Raw genomic sequence first — 25,417 nt, forward strand, 5'->3', positions numbered from 1 at the left:
CTTGAGCCACCTTTCAGAATAGGATGTTGCTATGTTGGCTAATGAATCTAGATAATAATTAGCTGAATAATAACACTGGAAAGAGGTGTTATATCTACTATTTTCTACTTTCTACTTTTTTTTTTTACACAGAGTAAGGCATTTAGAGTGCATTTCAGATGGCACGGCCAGGTTGTACATTCATGCTTGTTTATATTTGTACTAATTAGAACTGTTAACCACCAAGCTGCTCTCAGTATGCTCACACGATTCTGTTTTCAAGGTAATGTTAAAAAAACACCCTCACTTACAGTAGCATGTACCAGATACAAGCCAAAGTACAGCAGACTTTATTGGTCTGTGACTCTGTCAGCCATGTGTAATCTAACGTAATCCCTAATCTCCACTTGGTCCAGTGACTGCCTAACTTTAATCCAGCTACAACTGAAATAAACTGCATTTGAGTTGTGTAGTCTGGTGTAATCCACTCAGTGTGCTGACAGCCACAGTGACAACACATTTAGAGGACTGCCAGTAGTCTTGACTGTTAGACAGCCATCTGCCTCGCTCTTTTTCCTGTCCTCCTAAACACAAACTGTACCTTCCTGATTACTTGTACAGCTCCTCCCATTGATACTACTAATAATAACTGCTATTCTTTGGCTGCCAGTAAACCATCTGTTTGGATGGAACAAACACATTCTTTCGACATAGCTTTTTTTCCCCCCTCTTGCCTTTTCTCCTGACAGAAGCCTTGGGGAAGAGAGTAGTAATTTTGCATTTTTCTCATTGCATTATGCTTTGCGCTACCCATTTCATTACAAGCAAATAAAACTAAAACTAACAAAAGCACATAACTCTTAACCCATAAAAAATAGGTTCCCAGTGGAGTGTGAATCCTAATCTTCATTTAAAAGGAAGCTAACAAAGCATCCAGTATTTACAGCTATGTGAAGTAGCTGGACTCTTTCATTATCCAATATGTGTTTGGCCACTTTAGTGGTTTTCATTTGGTGCTTAAGCTGACTTCATGGTTACAAAGATCTGCTAAGCTGCTCTGGCATCACATATAATGCATACTCCCAAAAATGATGAATGCTGAACATCACACCAGCCTAGGTTTTGTTTTTTTGTTCACACTTGAGCAAACATAGCCCTCACCAACCTAAAATTCAAATGTAAACTTGTATGGCATCAGCATGATCCATCACTGTTGATAGACATGCAGAATAACACCTGCTGCCACGCACGACAGCCCATACACATAACAGAGCTTTCATTATGCCACAGATTCCTGTGAATCTCATTGATGCGCCTAATTGAGAGGACCAAGCTGCTTTTTCGATGACATAGCTGGATGCAAAAACAACAAAAAAGGCTGTCCACTGTGTCATGTTCTCTCCTTCGCTGCAGGGATAATGCATAAGTGAAAATTAATACAGCAACAGATTTGTTGGACAAATACTGTGATAATTTGATCATCTGGTGTCTTTGTTATCAAACCCAGATTGTCATGCGATGAATCTAGCATGCCAGTTGGTCTGTGGCATTTTAAATAAGCGTGGAGAAGAAGCAGTTATGACAAAACATTTGACTTTTGCTGGAGAATTCAGGATAAGTTCAAATGGAGGAGTGGACAGGTATGGTGAATGTGATGATGAATCAAATCTGGCGGAACATACCTGCCTGATTGGTTGTCACATTAAGTGACACATACTGCTTTGCATGGCCTTTGGCTAGGTCTGACACTCCGTTGACGGCTTCCAATAAGAAGCTGTAGTTGGTGTGTGACTGCAGGTCAGCCACCATCACTGAGGTGTTCGACAGGCCAGTGCGGCGTGGCAGAAAACGTACATTGGGACCGCACTCTTCCAAGCCCCTTCTGTCTGGCAGAACCTGTCTACAGATGACGTTATAGCGCACATCCTTCCTGCCACCTGTATCCATAGGAATGGACCACTCCAAGAAGACGCTGGTCTCGTTGACATTAGAAATAGCATTACGAGGAGCAGATGGAGGGCCTGAGGGAGATGAAAAGGGCTTAGAAGAAGATACAGCTAGAAATACAAAGAAGCATTTGGATAAACAAAAGCCTTGACAGTGAGCATGAGCAAATATAAAGGGGTTATATCCTCACGTGTGCACGCCATATTAGAAGGGTCAGAGTCTAGCTTAAAGTATCCGTCTTCACAGCTGCAAGCAGTGGCTCCCATCTGTCTGGCCACACTGTGAGGTGGACATTTACTACAGGCCAAAGACTCCAGCAGCGAGCGGTAAAACCCCACTTTGCAGACTGAAAGACAGGGAGGAGAGAGGATGTTTGGGGGTGGATAGGGAGATGATAAAAGTGGACATATAAATAGAAAGGAGAAAAGGGGTCACAGAGAGAGGTACAAATACAAAAAAAAGTGGGGGAGAAAAAGACATGGTTATTTCTTTTGAAAAAAAAGGAGGTCAGCATCACACTGGTAGGAAATTTTCCCTGGGTGGTTGCGGTTGTTTTGAGGTTCCTCGTCAGAGATATACAGCAGTTTCATAGTTGAAATTAAAAGAAGCATTTGGCACACTTATATTGTTTCTTTTGAAGTCTGATTTCTTCTTATATCCCTCCGGGGCTTATTTCTTTTAGTCAACCTGTATAACCTTGCTTTTCATGTTTCACTGTTTAATCAAAAAGTTTTCCTCATTGAAGGATTTCCCTTCTTGTATTATCTTCAGTTCAATGATTTATAACCAGCACCTGATTAAGTTTGGACTTGCATCTGCTTCCCAATATCGGTGCCATATGTGCAGCATTTACAAACAAATACGACAAGAACACAAACAGGCAAAATTTACTTTCCTCCCACACAAACACACACACAGACAGATCTCAGGCTGATCTAAGTGGGGCAGGTAGACGGGATGCTGATGCACTGTGAATGTTAAATGGTACTCATACATCAACAGTCTCACAAACCAGCTTAACGAGTTGGCTGTTGTCATCCAGATAAGTTCTGATAAGTGGAGTTCTATAAGTTATTGCAAAGTCAGTGGCATATTTCTATATCACTAAGCAGGACAAGGGGGAGAATTGAGGAAAAAAAGACTTGTCCTCTAAATTTAGGAGCTGGTGTTTCCCCAGTTATTGTGAAGCCCACTCAGATCACAGCTATGATTAAGAACTACATAATTAAACCTCAGGTAGGAGGACAGGAGGACAAAAACTAGGAAACGGAAACAATACGTGATGGTTAAAAACAGAGATAAGGTGAGAAAAGGAAATGATAGGAGGAGAAAAGCCAAGCTTACAAGGATGAGACAAGGAGAAAGAAGAGAAGAAAGGACGAGACAAAGGAAGACTGGTGGGATGGTTTGTGTGTATGTCTGTGTGTGTGTGTGTGTGTGTGTGTGCGTGTGCGTGTGTGTGTGTGTTTCAGTCGTTAGGCAGCAGTGGCTCTGATTCACCTTGACGGAACCTTGGTCTGTTGTCATGGAACATTAGGCCTGAAAAATTCTCCCTCTGCCCTGGATCACTCTAAGTCTCACCTTTGCTTCGCGCACACACACACACACACACACACACACACACACGCACACGCACACATACACACACACACACGGAAACAGGCCTTTTATAAAATCTGTTTGGCATTTCGAATGCCTCACATACTGTAATTATAAGTTGGGGCTCAAGATAATGTTTTTGACACATTTATGAAGCTGGCGAAGCTTCAGGACAGGATTACATCTGGTGACATTCTCTATGCTTAACTGCCTTTGTATGGCTTGTTTCATTCAGGTGTTTAAGAAAGTTATTCCATGAGCTACATTTTTGTGTATTTTTGTTTCATGAAGCATTTTAATGTTTCAGCTTCTGTACTGATGGTTACTCCCTTACTTAATGTGCTTTGTTAGGCCAATGATGTACTACCCTCAACATGGGTGTGCGAGCCAGGGCAGTAGGACACACCTAATCTTTTTGTGAGCCTGTTACCACACACACACCTACACACTTATGGTTGCATATAGATTTATTGCCATTGTCTGGTCTCTAGCTCTCCTTGGCTTCATCCTCCAAACCCCCATGGTCAAATCAATAAAAATGGGATGGCAGCTCATTTCACATACATAGACAAGCATATTTGTGCCCAAACAGTGAAGTAGAGTGTTGGAGAGTAGAGTCAAAGCAGAAAATAAATAAATGAAAAAAAAGAAAAGAAAAACTTCTTTAATAATTTCTGATACTACATTCAGGTATAATGCCAAGATGATGGATTATCTTTATTTATTTTTCATCTCTTTTTGATTTGGTAAGCTCTCATCATCAGGCGTGCGTGTCTGTAACTTTGTGTGCGTGTATGTGGCGCTCCCCAAAGATCACCTGTCAGTCAAACAGTATGGTGTGGGCACAGTGTGGTACTATGATGGCTCCCTACTTGGATTTCCTGTTCAACTCGTTTTGACATTCTGGATGGTTTTTTCTTTCTTTCTTCTTAATTTGTCTGTTGGCCACCGTTGTGGCCAGCTGTCACTCAAGAGAATACACACATATATGATCTCTAATTGTTGGGAAATAGTTAAACCACTCTACCATAATGAAAATCAAATAAATCATTGTTACTTTGACATTTACTGCTTATGCAAAATAAATCTATTTGTTAGCTGAAAAATAGATATATTTTTCCTATTCCACGTTTGATAGACTGATAGACTTTTGCTCCCAGTGTGGCGTCAAAGGCGAAATGATGCGCTCTGATTAAATTAAATTAATGTATGGAAATGTCTTTCCCCTTGAAGTTGTAAATGATTATGAAAATGATATAAATATTTGCAATTAAAATGTGCAAACTGGCATGAAAAAAAATCCATTGGATGCCACTTTAATAAAAGTCAATTCTAGTTGACTAATCACTACTTGTTAAGGTATTTATTATCATTAATTCTACTTCATTTCCATTTCCATTTAGGATAAATAGATTACCCATGCTCTACATGCAAATGAACAAAGAACATGCAGAGAAATTAAGTCTATAGATGCGTTTTTTGAATTGTATGAGTACAGCTGACAACATATATCATGACTACATATCAATATCACTCTCTTCACTTAATTATGTGTTAAAGGATTTGAATGCAAAGGTTTGTGAAGGTCAGAGAAGCAAACTGGAGGTTGGAAATAGGATTAAGTGCTTAAAAAGCCACAGAGAGTAAATTTAAGAACACTGAGAGCAAGAAACAGCTGAGGGGCAGCCTTAAGATCCACAGTACAACTGTCTAGATAGGACTGCATAACATGCAAGCGGTCTACATTAACTTTACATGGCAGCTTGATTACTAAAGGTTTATTAAAAAATAAGTGCTATTTTTAAGTGATTTTTTTTTCACTTCATTTATTTTACATTGCATTTACTGTCTGTTTTTGACCAACTCACCTTTTGTATTTCCACAACAATAGCGAGGGACATGCAGGCAGCTGGATTCGGATGAGGTGCTTTAATTCTTTAACCATCTTAAATGCGCAAATAACCGAAAACACATATGTATACACACTAACAGACACACTTCCTGCAGTGAGATTAGTTATGGTCATGCCTGGCTGACTGAAATAGGTCATTCCTCATTGTGAATGCAACCTGAATAGACGGCGTTGGTGGTATTAATGTACGTGTGTACGAGTATGTGTTGCCCTTGGGCAAGCTGTCTTTCTGATGCCACGCAGCTCTTAATGCACAGAACAAAGGGTAATAGGTAATTAATATGCAATACACACTAATGTGCATTTGTGTGTGTTTGACTGTAAGGTTAATACGTAATTAATATGCATCATACACTGGCATCCCAGGCAATTAAGGATCCAGCGGTATCCGTTGATGCTTCTTAACGAACGTCCTCTTTAATTGGAAACATTTCACTGTAAACATGTTGATTTATATGACTGTCTGTCGTTTGGTGGGATTAGAGCGAGTAAGCGATTAAGGCAGAGAGAAGGAGACGTACTGAGATAAGGACTAAAATGAAAGAGAATTTAAAGTTAAGGACCACATACTGTGTCTGAACACTGGATTTAAATTCATTTATATGGGCTTAGAAAACTGTATGGATGCAAATATATTAAAAAAAAAGATCTCTTATGTATAATTACATAGTATGGATTATTACTGATCATACCAATGCATCAGATTGCTGGAGAACACTGCATACCGGACTACACAGTAAATTGTATATGTAGCTGTTGTAGTTGTTTTTACTGCAGTTATGTTGCACCACTGAACCACCAAACAGCCATAAAAAGATGAAATGAGGATGGAAACACAAATGGCTCACACCATTCTGTGACAACCACTTACGTTTCCATCTTTCCCGTCACTCTTCCAACAGCACACACAGTCAGCAGGACTGACCAAAAAGTAAACTTTGACTGAAGAAATCCAAATACTCACGAGGCTGAATTTCAATGCACTGCCTATATTGTTAGCAGATACTATTGTGAACTAATAAACCAGCTGAGGAAACACAGTAAATATCCTGTTCCTGTGTTTGTCCCACAACAAACTACTGGCCTAACAATCATAAACACGTGTTTCAGGGTGTGCATGCATGAGATGTTTCATACCTTTATTATTTTTGTATTGCTGTGTTTGTGTGCCTCTGCTTGTGTGCATGTGCCAATGCATGCTCATATTTGTGCATGTTTCTATGTGAACACAAACAAAGAAGGATGATAATACCGTAATAATACACAATCGAGTGAATGGGGTTTTCCTTTCTGTTGGTTGACAGAGGAGGCCATTGTTCACAACTCATTTATTCTCACAATCAGACCACGAGCAGAAACCCAAAGGTCAAGCATCCAGGTCACAATAGCTTTCGAACCAAACCCAATGTATTGGCTCAGTAAGTGTCTAGAGATAAAGAGTAAATATAAGAAATGTGTGATAAATCATAATATGCTGACTGGATGTCTTGGGAAAACAATTTAACTAGCCATAAAACATACTATAGTGCCCTTTCACCATTTAGCTGACATTAATTTACTTCCAAATATTAGACTCCATCAATGGACCAACAAGCATGAAGAAAAATTGCACAGATCCACAAACTAGGTGTACAAAGGTCGGGATCTCAGTTGTACAACCATGCTCTTGCAAAAAGGGGATAGGACAGTGATATGTGATGTGTATAAAATTAGGTTGTGAATTTCTTATGACTTTTAATTCACAAATTTGCATGTATGGTATAATCCACCTGACTCAACACAAAAAATAGCATGCCTGCATTGCATCATTGCTGTAGAGCTATGATGGTTTTATAAAACGGGTGAAACTCATCACCTTTCTTAAATGCATTATGGGTAATATAGTGCCAAAATGATCAGTACTAAGCTTCCACTGGCTCGGACTCTGGAGATGGCCAGGCTTTCATGGAAAGAACCTTGCTGCTGAATGAAGCATTTTATGAATATTTCAGCAACTGCAGGAATGCGTGCGTGTTTCTGCGTGTCTGTGTGGGTGCATGAGCGTTTGCTCTTCCATCTTTGTGAGGACAAATGGCTGGCCCATTTTCTTCAAAGAGATTTTCTTTTAGGGGTATTGTCTGAGTGAGGATGATGCATTTGTCTGTTAGTGTAACAAATGGGATTATGCAACTTGCTATGCTGGTTATGGCTCGGGTCAGAGGTATGGTAATGACAATGAGTCAATTAAGGTCTTCACAAGTATAGATAAAACCATGTGGGTGTGTATGCATGTTAACAGGGGCAAGGGTAAAAGAGAGGAAGCTCTTCTGGGAAAGTCAGTTTACCCAACAAGCACTCAGGAAGCACTTTAGTTGTCATGACAGCATCACCACGTGGAGATGATGGGGGGAAGGGGGTGGGGAGAAAGCTGGAGAGAGAGCATGATGCAGGAGGAAAGAGTTCAATGAAAGAAGCCATTAGCAGATTCCAGTTGAGCAGGATCTAAAAGGAATAATGGTGGCTCTTTCCTTGATGAATCTAGTCAATTCATAGTTTAGGGGATGATGGTTTCCTGCCACTTGATATTTGCACTCTTTATCTTTGACTGTGATGAGGGATGGCAGAACATTTCTGTATGGGAATCTGAATACTCTAAACTCATATGACATGAATTAAAAAGACATAGATACAGGCTGGAAAGTATCTTACTTGAACTACTGGATGTTTTGGGTCCAGTGAATTCTGATATAGTGATCAAAAATGGACAACAGAAGTTAAGAAAAATGTTGTCTGTCATCAGAATCTGGTGTAAACAACATGAAAGCACCTAAGTAAGGCCAATCCTACCATCAATGTATAAAGGGTTCTAGCTGGTGGTGGTGGATGGTGTAATGATGTGCAGGATCTTTCCTGGTTAAACTTTGGACCTGTTAGTACGAACTGAGTACAGCCTAAACGAGTATTGTTGATGACCACGTCCATCTGGTTATTACCAGTGTACTCATCTTCTGATGGCTGTTTCCAGAAGAATAACGTGCCGTGTCACAAACCTCAAATAATCTCAAACTGTCTTGAACTTGAAAATGAGTTCACTATAGTGAAATGACCTCCACGGTCACCAGATCTTAATTAAGGATACAGCAGTGATTCATATAATTGATGTGCACCAATAAATATGCATCAGCTGCATGATGCTATCATGCCAATATAGACCAAAATCTCTGAAGGATATTTCAAGCATTTGCTTGAATTTCTGTTATGAAAAATTAAGGTAGTTTTGATGCAATAGCGGGACCAACTTAGTACAAGCAATGTGTTGCTAGTAGCATTCCCTCTTCTCCTGTAGTTTTTTTTTCTTATAATCTTACCATTAAGAGAAAAAAAGTACTACTTGAAATGGCATGGGAGATGAAAGAAAATGTTCTCCTCTCCTTTTAGGATGTAGGTCTATGCATTACAGGGAGCGCAGAATTATTAGGCAAATGAGTATTTTGTCCACATCATCCTCTTCATGCATGTTGTCTTACTCCAAGCTGTATAGGCTTGAAAGCCTACTACCAATTAAGCATATTAGGTGATGTGCATCTCTGTAATGAGAAGGGGTGTGGTCTAATGACATCAACACCCTATATCAGGTGTGCATAATTATTAGGCAACTTCCTTTCCTTTGGCAAAATGGGTCAAAAGAAGGACTTGACAGGCTCAGAAAAGTCAAAAATAGTGAGATATCTTGCAGAGGGATGCAGCAGTCTCAAAATTGCAAAGCTTCTGAAGCGTGATCATCGAACAATCAAGCGTTTCATTCAAAATAGTCAACAAGAAGCGTGTGGAAAAACCAAGGCGCAAAATAACTGCCCATGAACTGAGAAAAGTCAAGCGTGCAGCTGCCAAGATGCCACTTGCCACCAGTTTGGCCATATTTCAGAGCTGCAACATCACTGGAGTGCCCAAAAGCACAAGGTGTGCAATACTCAGAGACATGGCCAAGGTAAGAAAGGCTGAAAGACGACCACCACTGAACAAGACACACAAGCTGAAACGTCAAGACTGGGCCAAGAAATATCTCAAGACTGGTTTTTCTAAGGTTTTATGGACTGATGAAATGAGAGTGAGTCTTGATGGGCCAGATGGATGGGCCTGTGGCTGGATTGGTAAAGGGCAGAGAGCTCCAGTCCGACTCAGACGCCAGCAAGGTGGAGGTGGAGTACTGGTTTGGGCTGGTATCATCAAAGATGAGCTTGTGGGGCCTTTTCGGGTTGAGGATGGAGTCAAGCTCAACTCCCAGTCCTACTGCCAGTTTCTGGAAGACACCTTCTTCAAGCAGTGGTACAGGAAGAAGTCTGCATCCTTCAAGAAAAACATGATTTTCATGCAGGACAATGCTCCATCACACGCGTCCAAGTACTCCACAGCGTGGCTGGCAAGAAAGGGTATAAAAGAAGAAAAACTAATGACATGGCCACCTTGTTCACCTGATCTGAACCCCATTGAGAACCTGTGGTCCATCATCAAATGTGAGATTTACAGGAAGGAAAACAGTACACCTCTCTGAACAGTGTCTGGGAGGCTGTGGTTGCTGCTGCACGCAATGTTGATGGTGAACAGATCAAAACACTGACAGAATCCATGGATGGCAGGCTTTTGAGTGTCCTTGCAAAGAAAGGTGGCTATATTGGTCGCTGATTTGTTTTTCTTTTGTTTTTGAATGTCAGAAATGTATATTTGTGAATGTGGAGATGTTATATTGGTTTCACTGGTAAAAATAAATAATTGAAATGGGTATATATTTGTTTTTTGTTAAGTTGCCTAATAATTATGCACAGTAATAGTCACCTGCACACACAGATATCCCCCTAAAATAGCTAAAACTAAAAACAAACTAAAAACTACTTCCAAAAACATTCAGCTTTGATATTAATGAGTTTTTTGGCTTCATTGAGAACATGGTTGTTGTTCAATAATAAAATTATTCCTCAAAAATACAACTTGCCTAATAATTCTGCACTCCCTGTATATAGTGGAAAAAATGTAATGTACTGAACAATTTTGAAAATACACAGAAAAAAATAAAACACTCAGAGTATTCATGTCACACTCAGATCCTTATCGGCACATGATGGTAATTCTACTAAAATGACAGATGCTTCATGATCATGTGTGTATCTCTGTGTTATGCAAGAGACTGTAATACCCTTGTCACCACAGCATCAACCACAAGCCTCACACTGTAAGTGTGAGCTGCTTGTTCACTATCCCCATAAATCCCTAGAGGGAGAAGGCAGAAAGCTTCTTCACATTACTACGCCAGTGAGACTGTTTTTGATGGCAGCATCACAACTGTGGCCAGATCAAGTTTGACATATGCTGCAGTGACGTCTGACAGGCAGGCAAACACAGAGGAACATCAGGGGAGCCATGGCACTGAAACAAAGAATCGTCAAGGGAAATCCAACTCTACCCCTGACACTTAGACAACTATCTCCAAACAAAATATTAAAAAATGTTTAGATGTATCCTGAAGATGCAATATCCTTCCAGTCACAACCAGGTTTTTTTTCTTTATTACAAGTAATTCTGTTAATTAAGGATACCAGTAGTCACACTTGTTTTAATTTGCATCCCGTATCTGCTGTCTTTCTCCTCATCCCCTCCCCCGACATCCCTTTCTCTCTCCCCCAACATTGCTGCCCGTATTGTACCTCTAAGTCTTTCTTCTTTTGTCATGTGAAATCAGTGTAGCCCAAATCCAAACATCACAAAGGCTCAATCCTGCTTCAGTCCACCTTTTTCCCCTCATTCTGAATCCAAAGCATTTAGCTCTTTTTTTTTTCAACATCCAACATCCTGGTCATCCTGAATTCCCTTTTCTCCACATTGAATCTAGCCCTTATTCTATCACTGCACGCTTCTTTCAATATTTATTGCATCATTCCACTTCATCATTTTACTCTCACATATACCATTATTCCATTATTTACTTTCAATGCAGCCAACATTCCAGTCAATCTCTAATCATTGCAGCTGTAGATGAATTTCTTCCTATATGAATTTCACTCCAAAAACAATTTATTCAAATATATTTCAGGCCTTATTCCACCATTTCAACATCTCTCATCAACAATTCAATCATGATTGTGTTTTCAAGTATGTGTCCACCATATTGGTGACTGGACTTTTGATCATCTTTCTTGGCTTTCTGTACAAGCTAAATTATACTATGGCTTACTTGTATTTTTAAAGAAAACAATACTGTTAAACACACCACACTTTTTTTGTGCTCAGTTGCAGTATCCAGATGAAATTCATAATCATGCCACACGATTCTCAACCAACCACAATTTAGTAATTCCTCGTGTTAAAAGTAACTTTTTGAAAAACTCTGTTATATTCAGAGCATCGTTTCAGTGGAATAAGTTGCCTGAGGCAATAAGAGAATTGGCTTCAATTCATAATTTTAAAAATCACCTAAAAGCCTATTTAGGCAGTTTTTAATGTATTTGTAAAAATTGTAGAGGGTAATATCACTTGTAATGGAAATTGTGTATTTTGTTTGAGTGTTTTGTTTTGGTTTTCTGCTTTTATATAATTTTTAATATTCACATATTTACATTTCAGTATTGTAAAACTTTACTGTAGATCTAATTGTTGTAACATTTTATTTGGAGATATTTGATGGCTTGGGCCCCAGGAAGACTAGCAACCACTGTTGTGGAAGCTAATGGGGTTCCTTATAAATAAACAAATAAACAAATCTTATATAAGACTGACAGATCAATAAGTTATGCCAACATATCTACATATTTAGGTTGAGGCCGTCCAATTAGCCTCTGCAGGCCTTTGCTCTGATAGTGGTTTAGCATGGAGGCTTCTCAAACTGTTCTGATGATGTCAAACTTTCTTGGGACTTGTTCTGAAAAATAAATTCAGTTTCCATTGCCATTTCAATATGGTAATGCAGCAAGACAAGGCCATTAATGCACCAATTTAAACATTTGTTTATGTAACGTTTTCAATGTTAAACATTGTTAATGCACATCAAAAATATTTTGCTACATTGTATATTCCAATAGCCAACCGGCTCAAATGTGAGAATTTAATGCCTCCTCTTTTTTGTATGGTTACTCTCATATAAAATAGTATCTTTTGTAAACAAGACCGCAGACTCTAAGGTTGTGTAACTTTTTTGTAATTTTTGTTTTCTGACATTTTGTAGACTAAATAATTTAAATATAAATTGGGTTTATTCTTAACCCATCTGAGGGCTGAGTTGATGTAAAAAAGGAAAATGTTAATTTTACTAACCCGATTTGTGTGACATGTCCTGACAAAGCTAATATATTTGCCTTTCTATTTAGCTCTTATTTAGTTAACCCTTAATTCAAGCATTCTTCCAGTGTTTCTTTCTATTCTCTCTAGTATTCAATCAAACAGGCCTCATTTCAAAGACTAAGTCAGTCTACACCCTCTTCCTTCTTTTCTCTCTCTTCATCCATCTGCCATTTCTATCCACAGTTATCCATTCTCTATCCCCATCACCCCTGGAACAACACTCATCCATCTCTTTGTCTCCATGCCCTCACACCCTGTGGTGAGAAATCTCCAATTTATCTTGTGTCCCCTTGTTTTGCCTTCACTTCTCTCTGTACTCTTCTCATCACTCTGTCTATCCATCAAACCATCTACCCATGGATGTGCTGCCCTCCTCCCTTCAGTCCTATTAGGCTTACAAAGCTGCAGGATAGCAGCAAAAAGGCTGAATGTACATTCATATTTATTATGATATACCATATGTATGAGTATCTGACAAAATTTGTTCTTTTACAAGACATTTATTTATAGAGTGTATACATATATATATATATATGTATTTATATGTATTTTTCATTTTTTTGTGCAGAAGCAAAACAAAAAAAACTGGATTTTATGATGCACGATGATGCATAATTTAATGATATTAAGTGTGCTGTCAAACGTAGCACAAAGTTGGACAGTAGCAGAATGGAACAATAAATAAACTGCAACAAATCCAGCAGTGCATGGCCACACAGTTGCTGCTCCACAGGGATGATGCACCATTTTCATAAATCCCTAAGAGCTCAGATTCTCCTTTACATGCTACAATTGTTTGGTGACTGAGTTATTTCCACAAATAGAGATGAACTTTTGAGAGAAAAGTATATGTGTGGGTGCTGTGTGTATGTATCTCCCAGATGCAGAGTAAAGACAGTTGTGTGGTGTGTTGATAGTGAAAGAGGCAGATCTTTTAAACTGAGGAAAAAAGTGAGGGAAGAGTCAAAGACAGCTGCAAGAGCAGGAGAGTGCAAATGCACTGGATAGCAGAACCTGAAAAAGAAAAAAGTAGGATGGAGAAACAATGAATGATAGGCAGTCAAAGAAGAAAAAGAAGCAGACATATGAAGGGTTTAAGAAATGCAAGAGCAAAATGACCGGGTAATGGACAAACCAAGGTACAGAGAAAGACACACACAAAAGGAGTGAGAAAAAAATGGACGTGTGAATGAGATAGAGCAAGAGAGGTGAGAAAGATAAAGACAAAAAGGAGGATGAAGAGCTGTCCATAATGAGTTTTGTCCTACATTCACAAAGGCAACATTAAATCATGCTCTACTAAGCAGCACACACACTGCCAATACAGCCAGGGTTTACACATCTTCTCACTCACTGTAGTGTCCTCTGACCTTCAATCCATTGATTCACTGTCTACACATAAAATGTAGTTTTTACCAATGAGGCATCTCTCTTTAAAAAGTGCTATTCGTTTTTAATAGCACATATCCACTGAAAGAGCATACAATTAAAATTAAGGTTCTAAAAATCCAGCTCAACAGATCTGTACGACAACCATTTCTTAGCTAGAAACTACTCCTGTGCTGTCCATAAAAAGACACCAAATATGACTTCTAGCAGTATGGAGTCCAGGAATTCTTTCAGTGTCTGAAAAACAGAAATCAACACTTTACACTCCAATGTGACTGACTGAAATACACATGAAAAAGTGTTTACTAAGGCAGAGAACACATATGGTTACAAACCTGCTACTGAGGAAACCCTGCCATGTTTCTCTCTGTAGACATTTTCAAAGGGTACGTGTCACTCTAACAGTTTCATCTGTATACAAAACTGTAAAGACGAAAAACATCCCCCTGTAGCCTAATTAATAGTGAGGAATCTTTTCTACTCACTTCACTTCAGCTTGCTGTAAATATGGACTACAATTTGCGAAAAAAAAGAGATAAATGATATTACTGCGAGCTCCCGAGATTTGTTTTTATTCCAGAAGGTTTAACTAATGGCAAAAATTTGCATATCACACAACTTCATCTCCTAAGAATTCAGAACACTCCTTGGAGCTTGGAAAGACACCATGAAAACCAGGTAAACCCTGTAACTTTGTTCTGGCACAAGAAGGCAGAAAGAAAGAGCCCGTGGAGGCAGTTAGCTGCAAGACAAGGCAGGGTCAGATTTTATTACAGTGACATCAAAATAACACCTCACAACCCTTTACAAAAGTGCACAAAGGGAGTGCTGCTTTTTGACTGTTCTCTTTATAGCTCAGTCTACACCACCGAAGTACCGTTTTAATCTTTTGTGCTGTCCAGGCAAGCTTCATGCATTTGCAAATCCCTTTGCAGTTATATGCTTGCCAAGCCATTTTGGGTGGAAACCTTTTGGAATTCATAGATTTCTTTCTTTCTTTCTTTTTTTTTTTTTGTATTTTAATACTCTGTAATGATGTCACTGTCCTGTTACTTTAAAAAAGTCATCAAAAAAGTTTTCCTTTGTTTTGCATTTTGTTTTACTTGCAGAATGATGAATGTGAATATGCATAGCATGTAGAGAAAGTGCACAAGGCTACAGAAGTTTGGGAGCTTCCCTCCAGCATAAGGTGCAGCAAAGTACTTTGATGACAAACCCTTTGTAGCCAGGCCTCGTACCAGAGACCTCACAAGACAAAAAAAGTACAAGCTCATGTTTGGTGAGGGCCCGTTTAGCCCAAGGCTTATAATGTTTCTTTCTTAGTTTAGCATGTTAGCATGCTAATATTTGCCTATAGACGGTACTAAGGAATCAAGACTACACCACTCAGCAGATCCTGAGTCAAGTCTTCACATCATTATTTAACAATCCATCAAGTTTTTAGAACCGACTTGAATGCCAACAGCAGCATTGTTAGCATGCAAAAACACAGCTGCAGTCTGTTTAATAAACTAAAAGCGTTAGCGTGACCAACAACGAAAACAGAAGTAAATGTGCAAGTAGGTGTTAAAAAATTTAAGTCCTTGAGTCAAGCATCAAAACATGTAAAATATGTTAACGAGGCACAAGAAGTCACAAAAAGTCTGCGTCATTTTTCAGCGAAACTGCTGTACTTACAGTGTACAGTAATTTTGAATATTCTCCAGGCTTCAGCTGACACAAGTGGTCAAATCAAAAGTTATCAAATGGCAGAAGTCTGTAAAGCATAATTAGCTGTGTATAATTAGGTGGCAAGCTAATGAGTGGTAATCACAGTACTGTAGAGCCATTCTTTTATCTTTTGCATGTGCATTCCAGTCAGTATTCATGCAGTAGTACACAGCAGTATAGCTTCAAAGATGATCCTTTTATTTTAATAATACTGAGACAGTAATTGGTTCTTAATATTCATGATCACAAAAATGCTGTTCTGGAACTTTTTTTTTTTTTTTTTGCCTTCTCAGCCTGTAACCGTAACAGTAGTCTGGCTGTCTGTACAGTCTGTGGGAGAATGACTTCAGGCAGGCCAGTGGTCTACTGACAGCTATTTCCTAATGATCTCCCCACAGATATTTCATATCTGACAAAGTGAAGCTACTGTAGAGCTACTGGAGAGATGGTTCACTTTTTTACCATTTGATTATTGAGAACTAATCAAAGCTTAGTTCTCTTTTGGTTCTGAAAGAAAAAAAACCCTACTATTAGACCTCTTTCACATATTGTCATCTGCCAATCACCCTCCTTTAACATTCAATCCAGTTTCCACATGCACATATCTAAATCAGAAAAGCTAAAGAATAAAACTTCCACATCAGTAGCTCACAAACAAATCATGTATTTAATCACTAGAGACTGGTACTTACTTGGGAGAAGACTGTGTGAAAATAAAAAGCACAAAGAGTGACCAAATCACACATTTCACTTTACTGTATCACATAGCGTCGTGCCATTGTAACGAATGTTCTCTGAAATTTCTTCTTCTTAAAGTCCACCATGCCGTTCAAAGCTACTCTCAGTTGCATAAGTGGAGTTTAGCGTGCAAATAATTGAGTAATTTAAAGGCAGCGTAGGGGAAGACTGAAGAGGTTGAAAGGAGAGAAAAATACATAGACCCTAGGTACCCATGGAAATAGCAGTTAAGGTCAGTGGTGGGAATGTTTGGGCACGAGCTGGAGCAGAACAGTATGAGAGCAGCAAAGTGCTGCAGGCCACAGGGGAATACCCTCCACTAAGCTAGAAAGAAACACTCACAGACTCACGCAGCAACAGCGTAAGAAGCACTCTTGCTAAAAGAATAAACAGATCCATGCACACACTCAAGCACACTATACTAAAAATAAACATGTGCATGGATATGAAAATACACACAGGATGAAGACAGCAACCAAAACAAACAAACATGTATGTGCACCCACAGCCCTAAAAAGGTAACAAAATAATGTGATGACTAGACAGATTAAGCAACTGGATCTTTAACTTCAATTAATCATCTTAAAAGCTGCTGATTTATTCAAAATGATCTTATTAGCTCAATTTCACAACAAACTTTACCCTCTCACCTTGACAAGATCCGTTGATTTCCTCAAATCCCGGCTGGCAAACACACTTCCCAATGGGCACCAGCCACTCTCCCTCTGTGCTGCAATGCATCCTGGGAGGCTCGTATAAAGGCAGGGAGTTATTGACACAGCGGCCCACTACCTCTACCAGCTGTGAGGCTTCTGAGCCTGGGATTGTGTCAGGGAACTCAGCCAAGCTCTTCACCAAGAATGGGCAGCGTTTGTAGAAAACCCTCACTGAGACTAAAGCAATGCAGGCCCCTAAATCCTGAAATGCCAAGTAGAAGCCTTTCCGGGTCAGAGGACCTAAATCGCGGACTTCAGTGTTAAGCTTCATCACACGATCCCCAAGGTCCAGCTCAGTGAAGCTCTCATCAGCTGCTATGGTATCAATTTTGATGTACCTGCTCTCCTTCATTGCCCTGTCTTCCTCTTCTGTCATCCCGGTACCATCTCTCATCTCTCCTTCCTCCATCTCTTCTTCGTCCCCATCTGTTTCATAGTAATACATATTAAAAGTCTCCTTGCAGGTCCCGACACCCCCTGGCAGGCTGTTGCAGTCTCTCAGGGTGAACTTGAGCTCAATAAATACCCGCTGGGCACCCTCAGTCAGGATCCAGTTGGTGTGGAGCCAGTTGTTCTGGTTTTGCTCCATCACACGGCATACTTGGTAGGTGTGGATGGGAGCATAGTTCTCGTCTACTTCCCCAATCTCCTCCCACTGAAAAAGAAAAAAAAACCCAAAATATTAGTGGAAAGACCTTGTTCCTTTCAAATGATTAAATGCTTAATATTCCCATGCACATCCTGCATTCAAAACATCACTAAAGTCAATTTTACAACATGCTTAAAGTACAGAAAAATGTTTTGATGAAATGGCTTTAAATTTGTTATATACAAGAATATTTAGTAGCTAATGCATCAATGTGTGAATATTACTTTACTATGGTCACTGCTTGAACCTCCAAAGAGTCACAACATCAATTTAATAGGTGTGTGGGGATAATCGTATTTTAAAACTCAAATTTATATCGGTAGTTTTTAGCATTCTGATTTTTTAAATTAATCCATTAACAGTTACCAACAGTCAGCCCAACTACAGTTTAGTCTTAAACTTAATATTAATATTAATAATGTACCATCTTATTCTAAAAATGTAAGAGTGTAACACACAGTACAATATTACCAAAATGTATAAAGTATAAAACACATTTTTTTTTCAAAACCATAAGTCATCCTTAGTAACACACTTACAGTATTACATCATAACATTTTCAGTCTACTAGGACAAACTTGTCTAATTAAGCATGCTTATAATTCTACATATAACAATGAAGTAAACAGTAAATTCTAGTATGTTGCCTGTATTGTTTAAAAATGTGAAATTATACTCATACAGAGAATCTGACACCGTGGTAATACTTTAAGAATGAGCAACAGAAATGCTTTTCTGAAAGGATTAACGCTGGTGTGGAAATTTTAACGGTGTGTTTGTGTGTGTGTGCATGCATGTTAGTGTGTGTGTGTCAAGGTATAGATAGCAAAATAATCCTCATCACTTCCACCTCATTTCCTCCTACTGCAATAGAGAGAAAGGAATGAGATCGTGTTAAAGGGTACATATGCATTTACCATGAGTGAGGGGTGGCGTTCTTGTCAGCAAAAAAAAAAAAAAGAGGATTTAACCTGCACCTGTGTGTTCATCTGTAGCACCATATCTCTAAAGGAGAATGTGTGTGTCTGTGTGAATCCATTTCTGCATGTGCATATATGCAAATTACCTTGTCAGCATTCAAGTGTATGTGAGCATATGCATCCATGCATGTGTGCGTGTGTCAGACAGCAGCATTAATTCCCTCTGCAGGTCTCGTGGGAGATGGCTATTATCTGCATCACTAGCCCTCTCTCATGACTAATATAGGCGCTTCATCATGTCACTGTAATATGGCCAGAGGGACCAGACTATGATCTGGTGTTATGGCTTAATAGCCCATATTAATCAATCCTTGCTGATCCATTGTATACAACCCTCTGTCTTTATCTTTTCGCTCTCTTCTCCCTGTCTCGTTCTCCAGCTGTCTTTTTTTTTTTTACACTTTCCCTGATTAAGTGTGTCTCTTTTGTTTTGTCTCTTTTATTTTCTGATTGTAATTATTCAGTTTCAGAATCATTTGATAATGGATGCAGACATTTAAGTATTTATAGATATTGTGTGCACACGCAGTGTGTTAATAGTCTTGCACCTTTATCTTTGTAACAAGCAATTTCACTTTTAGTCTTCCTGAAATTGTTGGAAAGCGAATCATCTTATGCGATTTACTAAAACGCTGTTTGAGGATTTAAACTTTGTTCCTGAGTTCGGCTTAGACCTAGGTCTTGATTGGTGGTTTGAGTGTATTATGCTAATGAGGGTCTTCACATATATGGAGTGCAAACTATTCAAAGATATCTGTTTTTAATTGTGTGCCAGTCCCCATCTCCACCAGACCTCAGCCCAGTCAGTCCCAGTACAGACATTAAGCCTCTTACTTGTTAGATCGCACAGATCCACAAGCCTGCTCTGAGATTTACACAGCTTAACACATACACACACACACAGAGCCACACAGCGTCATTATTGGTATCCCAGCGGGGAGTTGAACAGACGACCTCCTCTCACTCTGCCTTGAACAAATTGGTTCGGCATGTGTGCTTGGAAGTGGTGTTGCCATTGTTGCAATTGGGAGTCCTCCCACTTTGTAGCTCAACTGTATTTATAGAGTTTAATTACTAATGTAAATAGGATATGATACTTGAGCTAACACTTTAAAGTGAATAATCAAACAATTATTTAGCATAACCCATTTACAAGCAAACAGCCACTAAAATGAGTAACAAAATGTTACCAAGGTTCATCCTTTGGCTTTCCAAAAAATGCCGCTGATGTAGAAACAGACTGCTCTAAGACTTTTTAGTTGCACCTACTGGAGGAACACACTTTGATCTGTGCACAGAACAGCACAGCAGTAAGGTTGCAGTTGCAGAACCACATTCATAATGTGAGGGAATGTATTGAAACAGTCAGTCTAAAAGTTAATCACACAATAAACTCACCTAATGCTAGATCTATTTCAACTTTACTTTCTTCCTTCTCAATCACTCCAGAAATAACCTCTCGATTCAGTGCATAGACCTAACTTTGTGTGCAGACTGCCTCTTCATGATGTGAAAGGGGAATGATTTTCTATCCCCACCGACAGTAAACTAGTGGATTTACCAGGTCATGTTTTTCAGAAGACTTAGACAATATCCTAGTACCTCAGAAACAACTGTGACCAATTACATCAATCAGGACAACTTTATGTTACATTGGTTTTCAATCTATTTTCACAAAGCTAATGGTAAGCTAACAACAATATATTTTGTCAAGCAGCAGGGTTTTGAGAAGCACATATATGTCATTACTTTGTCACACTAAAGCACAACTATCTGCATGACTTGGAATTTTTTTGCCAATTTGGAAAAGCTGCTATTCCTGTAGGAGTGCAAATGGTCCCAACACTCAGTCTAAAGAGATTAAGATCTCTTTCATTTGTGTGTCATTTCATCTCCACTTTGCTCCAAATTAAAAAAAACCCCAACTCCCCTATAGGCATCCTTCTAGCTCCTCATTAGTGTGTGTGTTTAGTTTTGGGGGTTTTTGGACTGTTATATGTGTATTTTTGTGTGTCACATCTAGTCTGAAGACCCCCTGTGGTTGTGCTGAGTGCCTTTCCGGCTGCAAGTCTACAACGCTGTAACCAACTTATTATTATCACCCATTACTGCTGACCATCATGACACTGTAATAGAACTGGCCCTTTTTCTTCTTAACACTACCAGTGCCACTACTCCCCACACACACACACACACACACACACACACACACACACACACACACACACACACACACACACACACACACACACACACACACACCTCTTTCCATCTATGGCCTCCTCTCTCATTCCCCTGATTTATTTTTTTTCACCCATGTCTATCATCGTTTTCCCTTTGTGTCCTTTATTCTTACTTTAATTATACAATCTTAAAGTCTAACAAAGTGAATGCAGGTTGCCTTCTTCCTCCTCTGACTTCTCATCTTCCAATATTTCCCTGATTTCAGTTAACCTCTCTAATTTTTTCAAACTACTTTGTCTTTCTTGCAACACTGCAACACTTATTTGGCTTCCCCATTCACTTCAACTTGTCCGCTTTCTTTTCTTTCTAACTCACCTTGTCTTCCTTTCATCTTTCTACTGTAACTGGAAAGAAAATCAGCTAAATAGTATATAATCTGCTGCACAAAACAAGCCTGCTGTAAGCTGTCATTGGGATATCATTTAGCATCTGTGCTCAGCCACAGTTCTTGAAGTCTGTTCGGTACTTTTGGCGTTAGCCTGTCTTTATCTTCGGTCAATTGAGCACAGTGAATCAGTGGATACAGCTGATGAAAAAGAGCTCTCTAACTGGCTGTTCAGCCAAGGGAATCAGTGATTACATCAATTTAGTCTGGTTTTGCTTTTTTTAAATTTCACCTCATAAATGAAACTGTATGGTAGAGTTGAATGACTCTCTGATTACCTAATCAGTGAGCAGTTAAACGTAAAAGATTAATTGTACAGTGTGTTGTTAGAAACTGAAAAGTTCTGAATCATGAACTTCAGAGTTCCAAGTACTGAAGCTGTTTATAATTTCATAAGACTGCAAAACACATAAACAAATGAAGTATTTTGTCACTATAACAAGCCAATTATAAAAGGTATCAGTAATTTTGGGTGTAATAAATATACTTAAATAGCAGTTAATTATGTCGAGGATACCACAAATATCTTGGCCAGTTTCTCTAATTATTATGTGCCAAAGTTACAGTCCTATTCAAAAGTCTGAAACCACCCCTCCTGCCTTTATATTTTGCTTCCAAGGAGTCTGAGGTTCTTGTAATTTTTTTAAAGTGGTCTTGAGCAATTGTTCTCCAGGCTTTCTGAACGTTTTTATTTGGAAAATGGATACCTTTTCACACATTTTCAGTCCAGTTCTTGTATTTAACCACTGTCAGAGATTTTTTTTTGTTGTTGGTTTTTTTTAGCCACTTAAATCTCACCTATGAATCATTCAGGCAAAAAAGGTCCCTATCTGGAGGAATAGACCAGTGTTTTGTCCACACATAACAGATCATTTAGCAAAGAATTAACTTTAAATTCTACCTTTAGACACTTTCTTACAAGCACCCTGTTGCAAAAACACACAAATTTCTAATTTATTTAGTTAAAGCTATGAAAAATGTCAACAATAACACAGTCTGACAGGCATAAAATAGTAACAGTAAAACAAGAACTAGAGGAAACAACAGCAGATGAACAGTATTTGAAAGTCCTTAAGAAATATGGAACAAGGCCCTTCCCGGGGGTGGCTGTAGAGAAGCCATTCTTAAGGAAGGGAAACAGGGAGAAATGGTTGAAGAATGCTAAATTACAAAGGAACTGGGCTGAATTACGTAGAAATGGGTCTGATGGAGTGATGAATCCAAATTATAAAAAAATGACTCAAATCACAGTCAACACGTAAGAACGAGGTCAGAAGAGAGGTACAACAGTGAGTGTCTAACATGGTGGAAGCTCTGTCATAGTTTGAGGCTGCATTTCTGCCAGCGGTGTTGGAGATCTTGTCAAAATTGTGTGGAATTATCAACAAAGAAATATCAATACTATCTGGAAAGCATGAGAGGACTTTTAAAATGTCCTTCAAGAACCCAGAAGAACTATTCTTGCAGACTACTTAAAGAAATTACAAGGGAACTTGCCTGAGGCTGTATTGAAGAATAAAGGTGGTCATACTAAATATTGACTTTCCAGCTCATTAGAATTGTACAAACTCTGCTTTTGCATTATATATAATGCATGTATGTTTGCACATTTCAATAAAACCCTGCACACACTCCCCATTTTCCTAGCAAAACATAAAGAATTGGTGGCCCAAGATATTTGAACAGCACTGTGCGTGGTGGTCTTTTTTTATGTAGAGCACATAACTAGAATTTATTATATGACCCTAAACATCTAAACATAATTAATTAAACATAAAAGTCATATCCAAACTATCAGTAAATGCTCCTCCACTGGCAATAGGGAGATATACAGTTGATATCAACATTGAAAAAAAGTTCAAATGTTGATGAATCAAAACTCCTCCATGTTTAGCCTCAATTACGACAGCATTTCTTGCTCAGTCTTTTCATGTGCAAACAATTGTCAGTCTCTGGTGCTGAAAAATGAAACCAAATAGTGCAGTTTCTTCACTGGCCAGATGAGGCTTGGCCTCAAGTCAATCCTAATAGAACTTAGGGTAAAATAAGCAGAAAAAAGTAGCATGTTTACAGCCTGTTTTAAAAAGCTGTTTTGGTCTTTCCCCCATTCACATGAACACACAACACCACAACAAGTTCAATAATTGCCTTATCATCCGCTCTCTACCTATGATTACATCCCAGTGAAAATAAAGCTACTATATTTTACCTTTTAGATTTCCAATTTCCAATTGCTATTGTCCTTATTTCGGGAACTTTCTCCTCTATCAAAAATAGTTTAAGATGAAAGCATTCTGTTCTCGAGATCAAAGAAATACTGGTTTCTCATGCTTCTCATGCATATCTTCATCTGGAAAAATCCCATTTTATCGTTCTATATATCCAGTTCTCCCTACTTCTCTTTCCATATTGCCAGAATAAAGATCCAAGTCTCAATAAACAAAAATAACTCTGGGTACCAGCCAGCGAGGCCTGGTGATTTTTTTCCACTTAGACTTCCAAATTAGATTAGAAACAGCAACTTCCAGAGGTCTTTTTAAACTTCGGTTAATGTTGAGCTTGTGTATAGAGAAAAGATGTGGATAAAGAAGCGAAGAAACAACAACTCTAAACAACAAAGTTCAAGGAACTCATCGTAAACACAAACCAGCTTTTAGAAACAGGATTTTATAACACAGTATTCATGATTTTCCACTCCAAGTATCCAATTTCAAGCTACCATGTAAATCACTAGAGTGTTTCACTCTCCTACTTCAAGACATTTATCTGTTACAGTAATTATGCTGTGTTTGGTGTTACTGCATTCTCTGAAATCTGCCCAAGTTTTTCAAGGTCATCCATCACATTTTAAGACACATTTAAAGCTCTTATTTTAATCCCTTTTGTTTAAATTCAAGTTTAAAAAACTGTCAAATCTTTACTTAAAAAAAAAAAACAATGCCAAAGGAAGCAAAGAGAAGAGTAAGAGTCAAAGGCAAGTAGAGGACAAGAATAAGAAGAAATTGGAGATGAGGAGTCTTGCACATGTTCAGGGACATGGAAGAATGGAAGTAAAGGCAATGATGGGGATGAAGGGAAGAGGAGAAAACCAGGAATAAATCAAGCCATCTGGAACATGAGACTTAAAAAAAATCATTAAATAAATAACTTTCGTGCCTTTTCAAGTACTTATTTAGCCAAAATTTGAAGTGTGAAAGTGTGTGCTTGTGTGAAAAAAAGTCCAAGACTGCAAATAGTGTGCTGTTGTACCAACACTGAACACGTTATAATGGCCAACTGGGAAATAAAGACATGTTTGGTGTGTCTTTGTTAGACAACCCCCCAAAACGAGTCGTCTTAAAAAGCAGCTGAATATAAACATAACAACTAATTAAGACATCGTTAAGGGATCCTTGGATTGTCTAATGAAGTCCTTTATTTCCTCTCTCCATCTCCCCTAAACGTAGTTATTTATGCAGCTGTACTGTTAAAAACCCGCACGCCATAATGAAATCTTCATTAATATGATTGCACATACGGCTGCTTTTGTCAGCACTATCTTTCCCATCTACATACCGCCACAGAGTGGGCTGTGATTTGAATACTCAAAGCTAAGAAAATGCTATGGTCAGCACTATTGGTACGGTGTGTATAGCTGCATCTTTTCAGAGAAGATTTGCCAGTAGGAGATTTTTAATGTGGATCAAATCGATGCACAAAACATTTCTGTTTAAATAAGCCACGGCACTGTAAACCCCCAGATGTTCCACACTTCCATTTTTCACGTAAGTATGACAGACTCAGTTGTAGCTTAATGTCTGATGTTCTAAGGTAGTATTGAAAATCGAAAAGACATTAATCATTTTTAAAGCACCATTTTTC

At 38.7% G+C, this 25,417-nt stretch overlaps 1 protein-coding gene across 1 annotated transcript in view; it reads right to left on the reverse strand.

Moving 5' to 3' along the window:
• epha5 (EPH receptor A5) overlaps window positions 1–25,417 on the reverse strand; it is a 57,006-nt gene that overhangs the window by 26,127 nt on the left and 5,462 nt on the right. Inside the window, exons 3-5 of the mRNA XM_085358067.1 lie at window positions 17,233–17,953; window positions 2,117–2,272; window positions 1,662–2,000 (exon numbers count right to left, since the gene is read on the reverse strand). Of these exons, the coding sequence (XP_085214193.1) occupies window positions 1,662–2,000; window positions 2,117–2,272; window positions 17,233–17,953 (1,216 nt within the window). The remainder of the gene's footprint in view (window positions 1–1,661; window positions 2,001–2,116; window positions 2,273–17,232; window positions 17,954–25,417) is intronic.

Source organism: Diplotaxodon limnothrissa, linkage group LG7 (assembly GCF_057381915.1).
Source record: "Diplotaxodon limnothrissa isolate DT_005_m linkage group LG7, D_limnothrissa_male_GT1.1, whole genome shotgun sequence".
Taxonomy (NCBI): Eukaryota; Metazoa; Chordata; class Actinopteri; order Cichliformes; family Cichlidae; genus Diplotaxodon; species Diplotaxodon limnothrissa.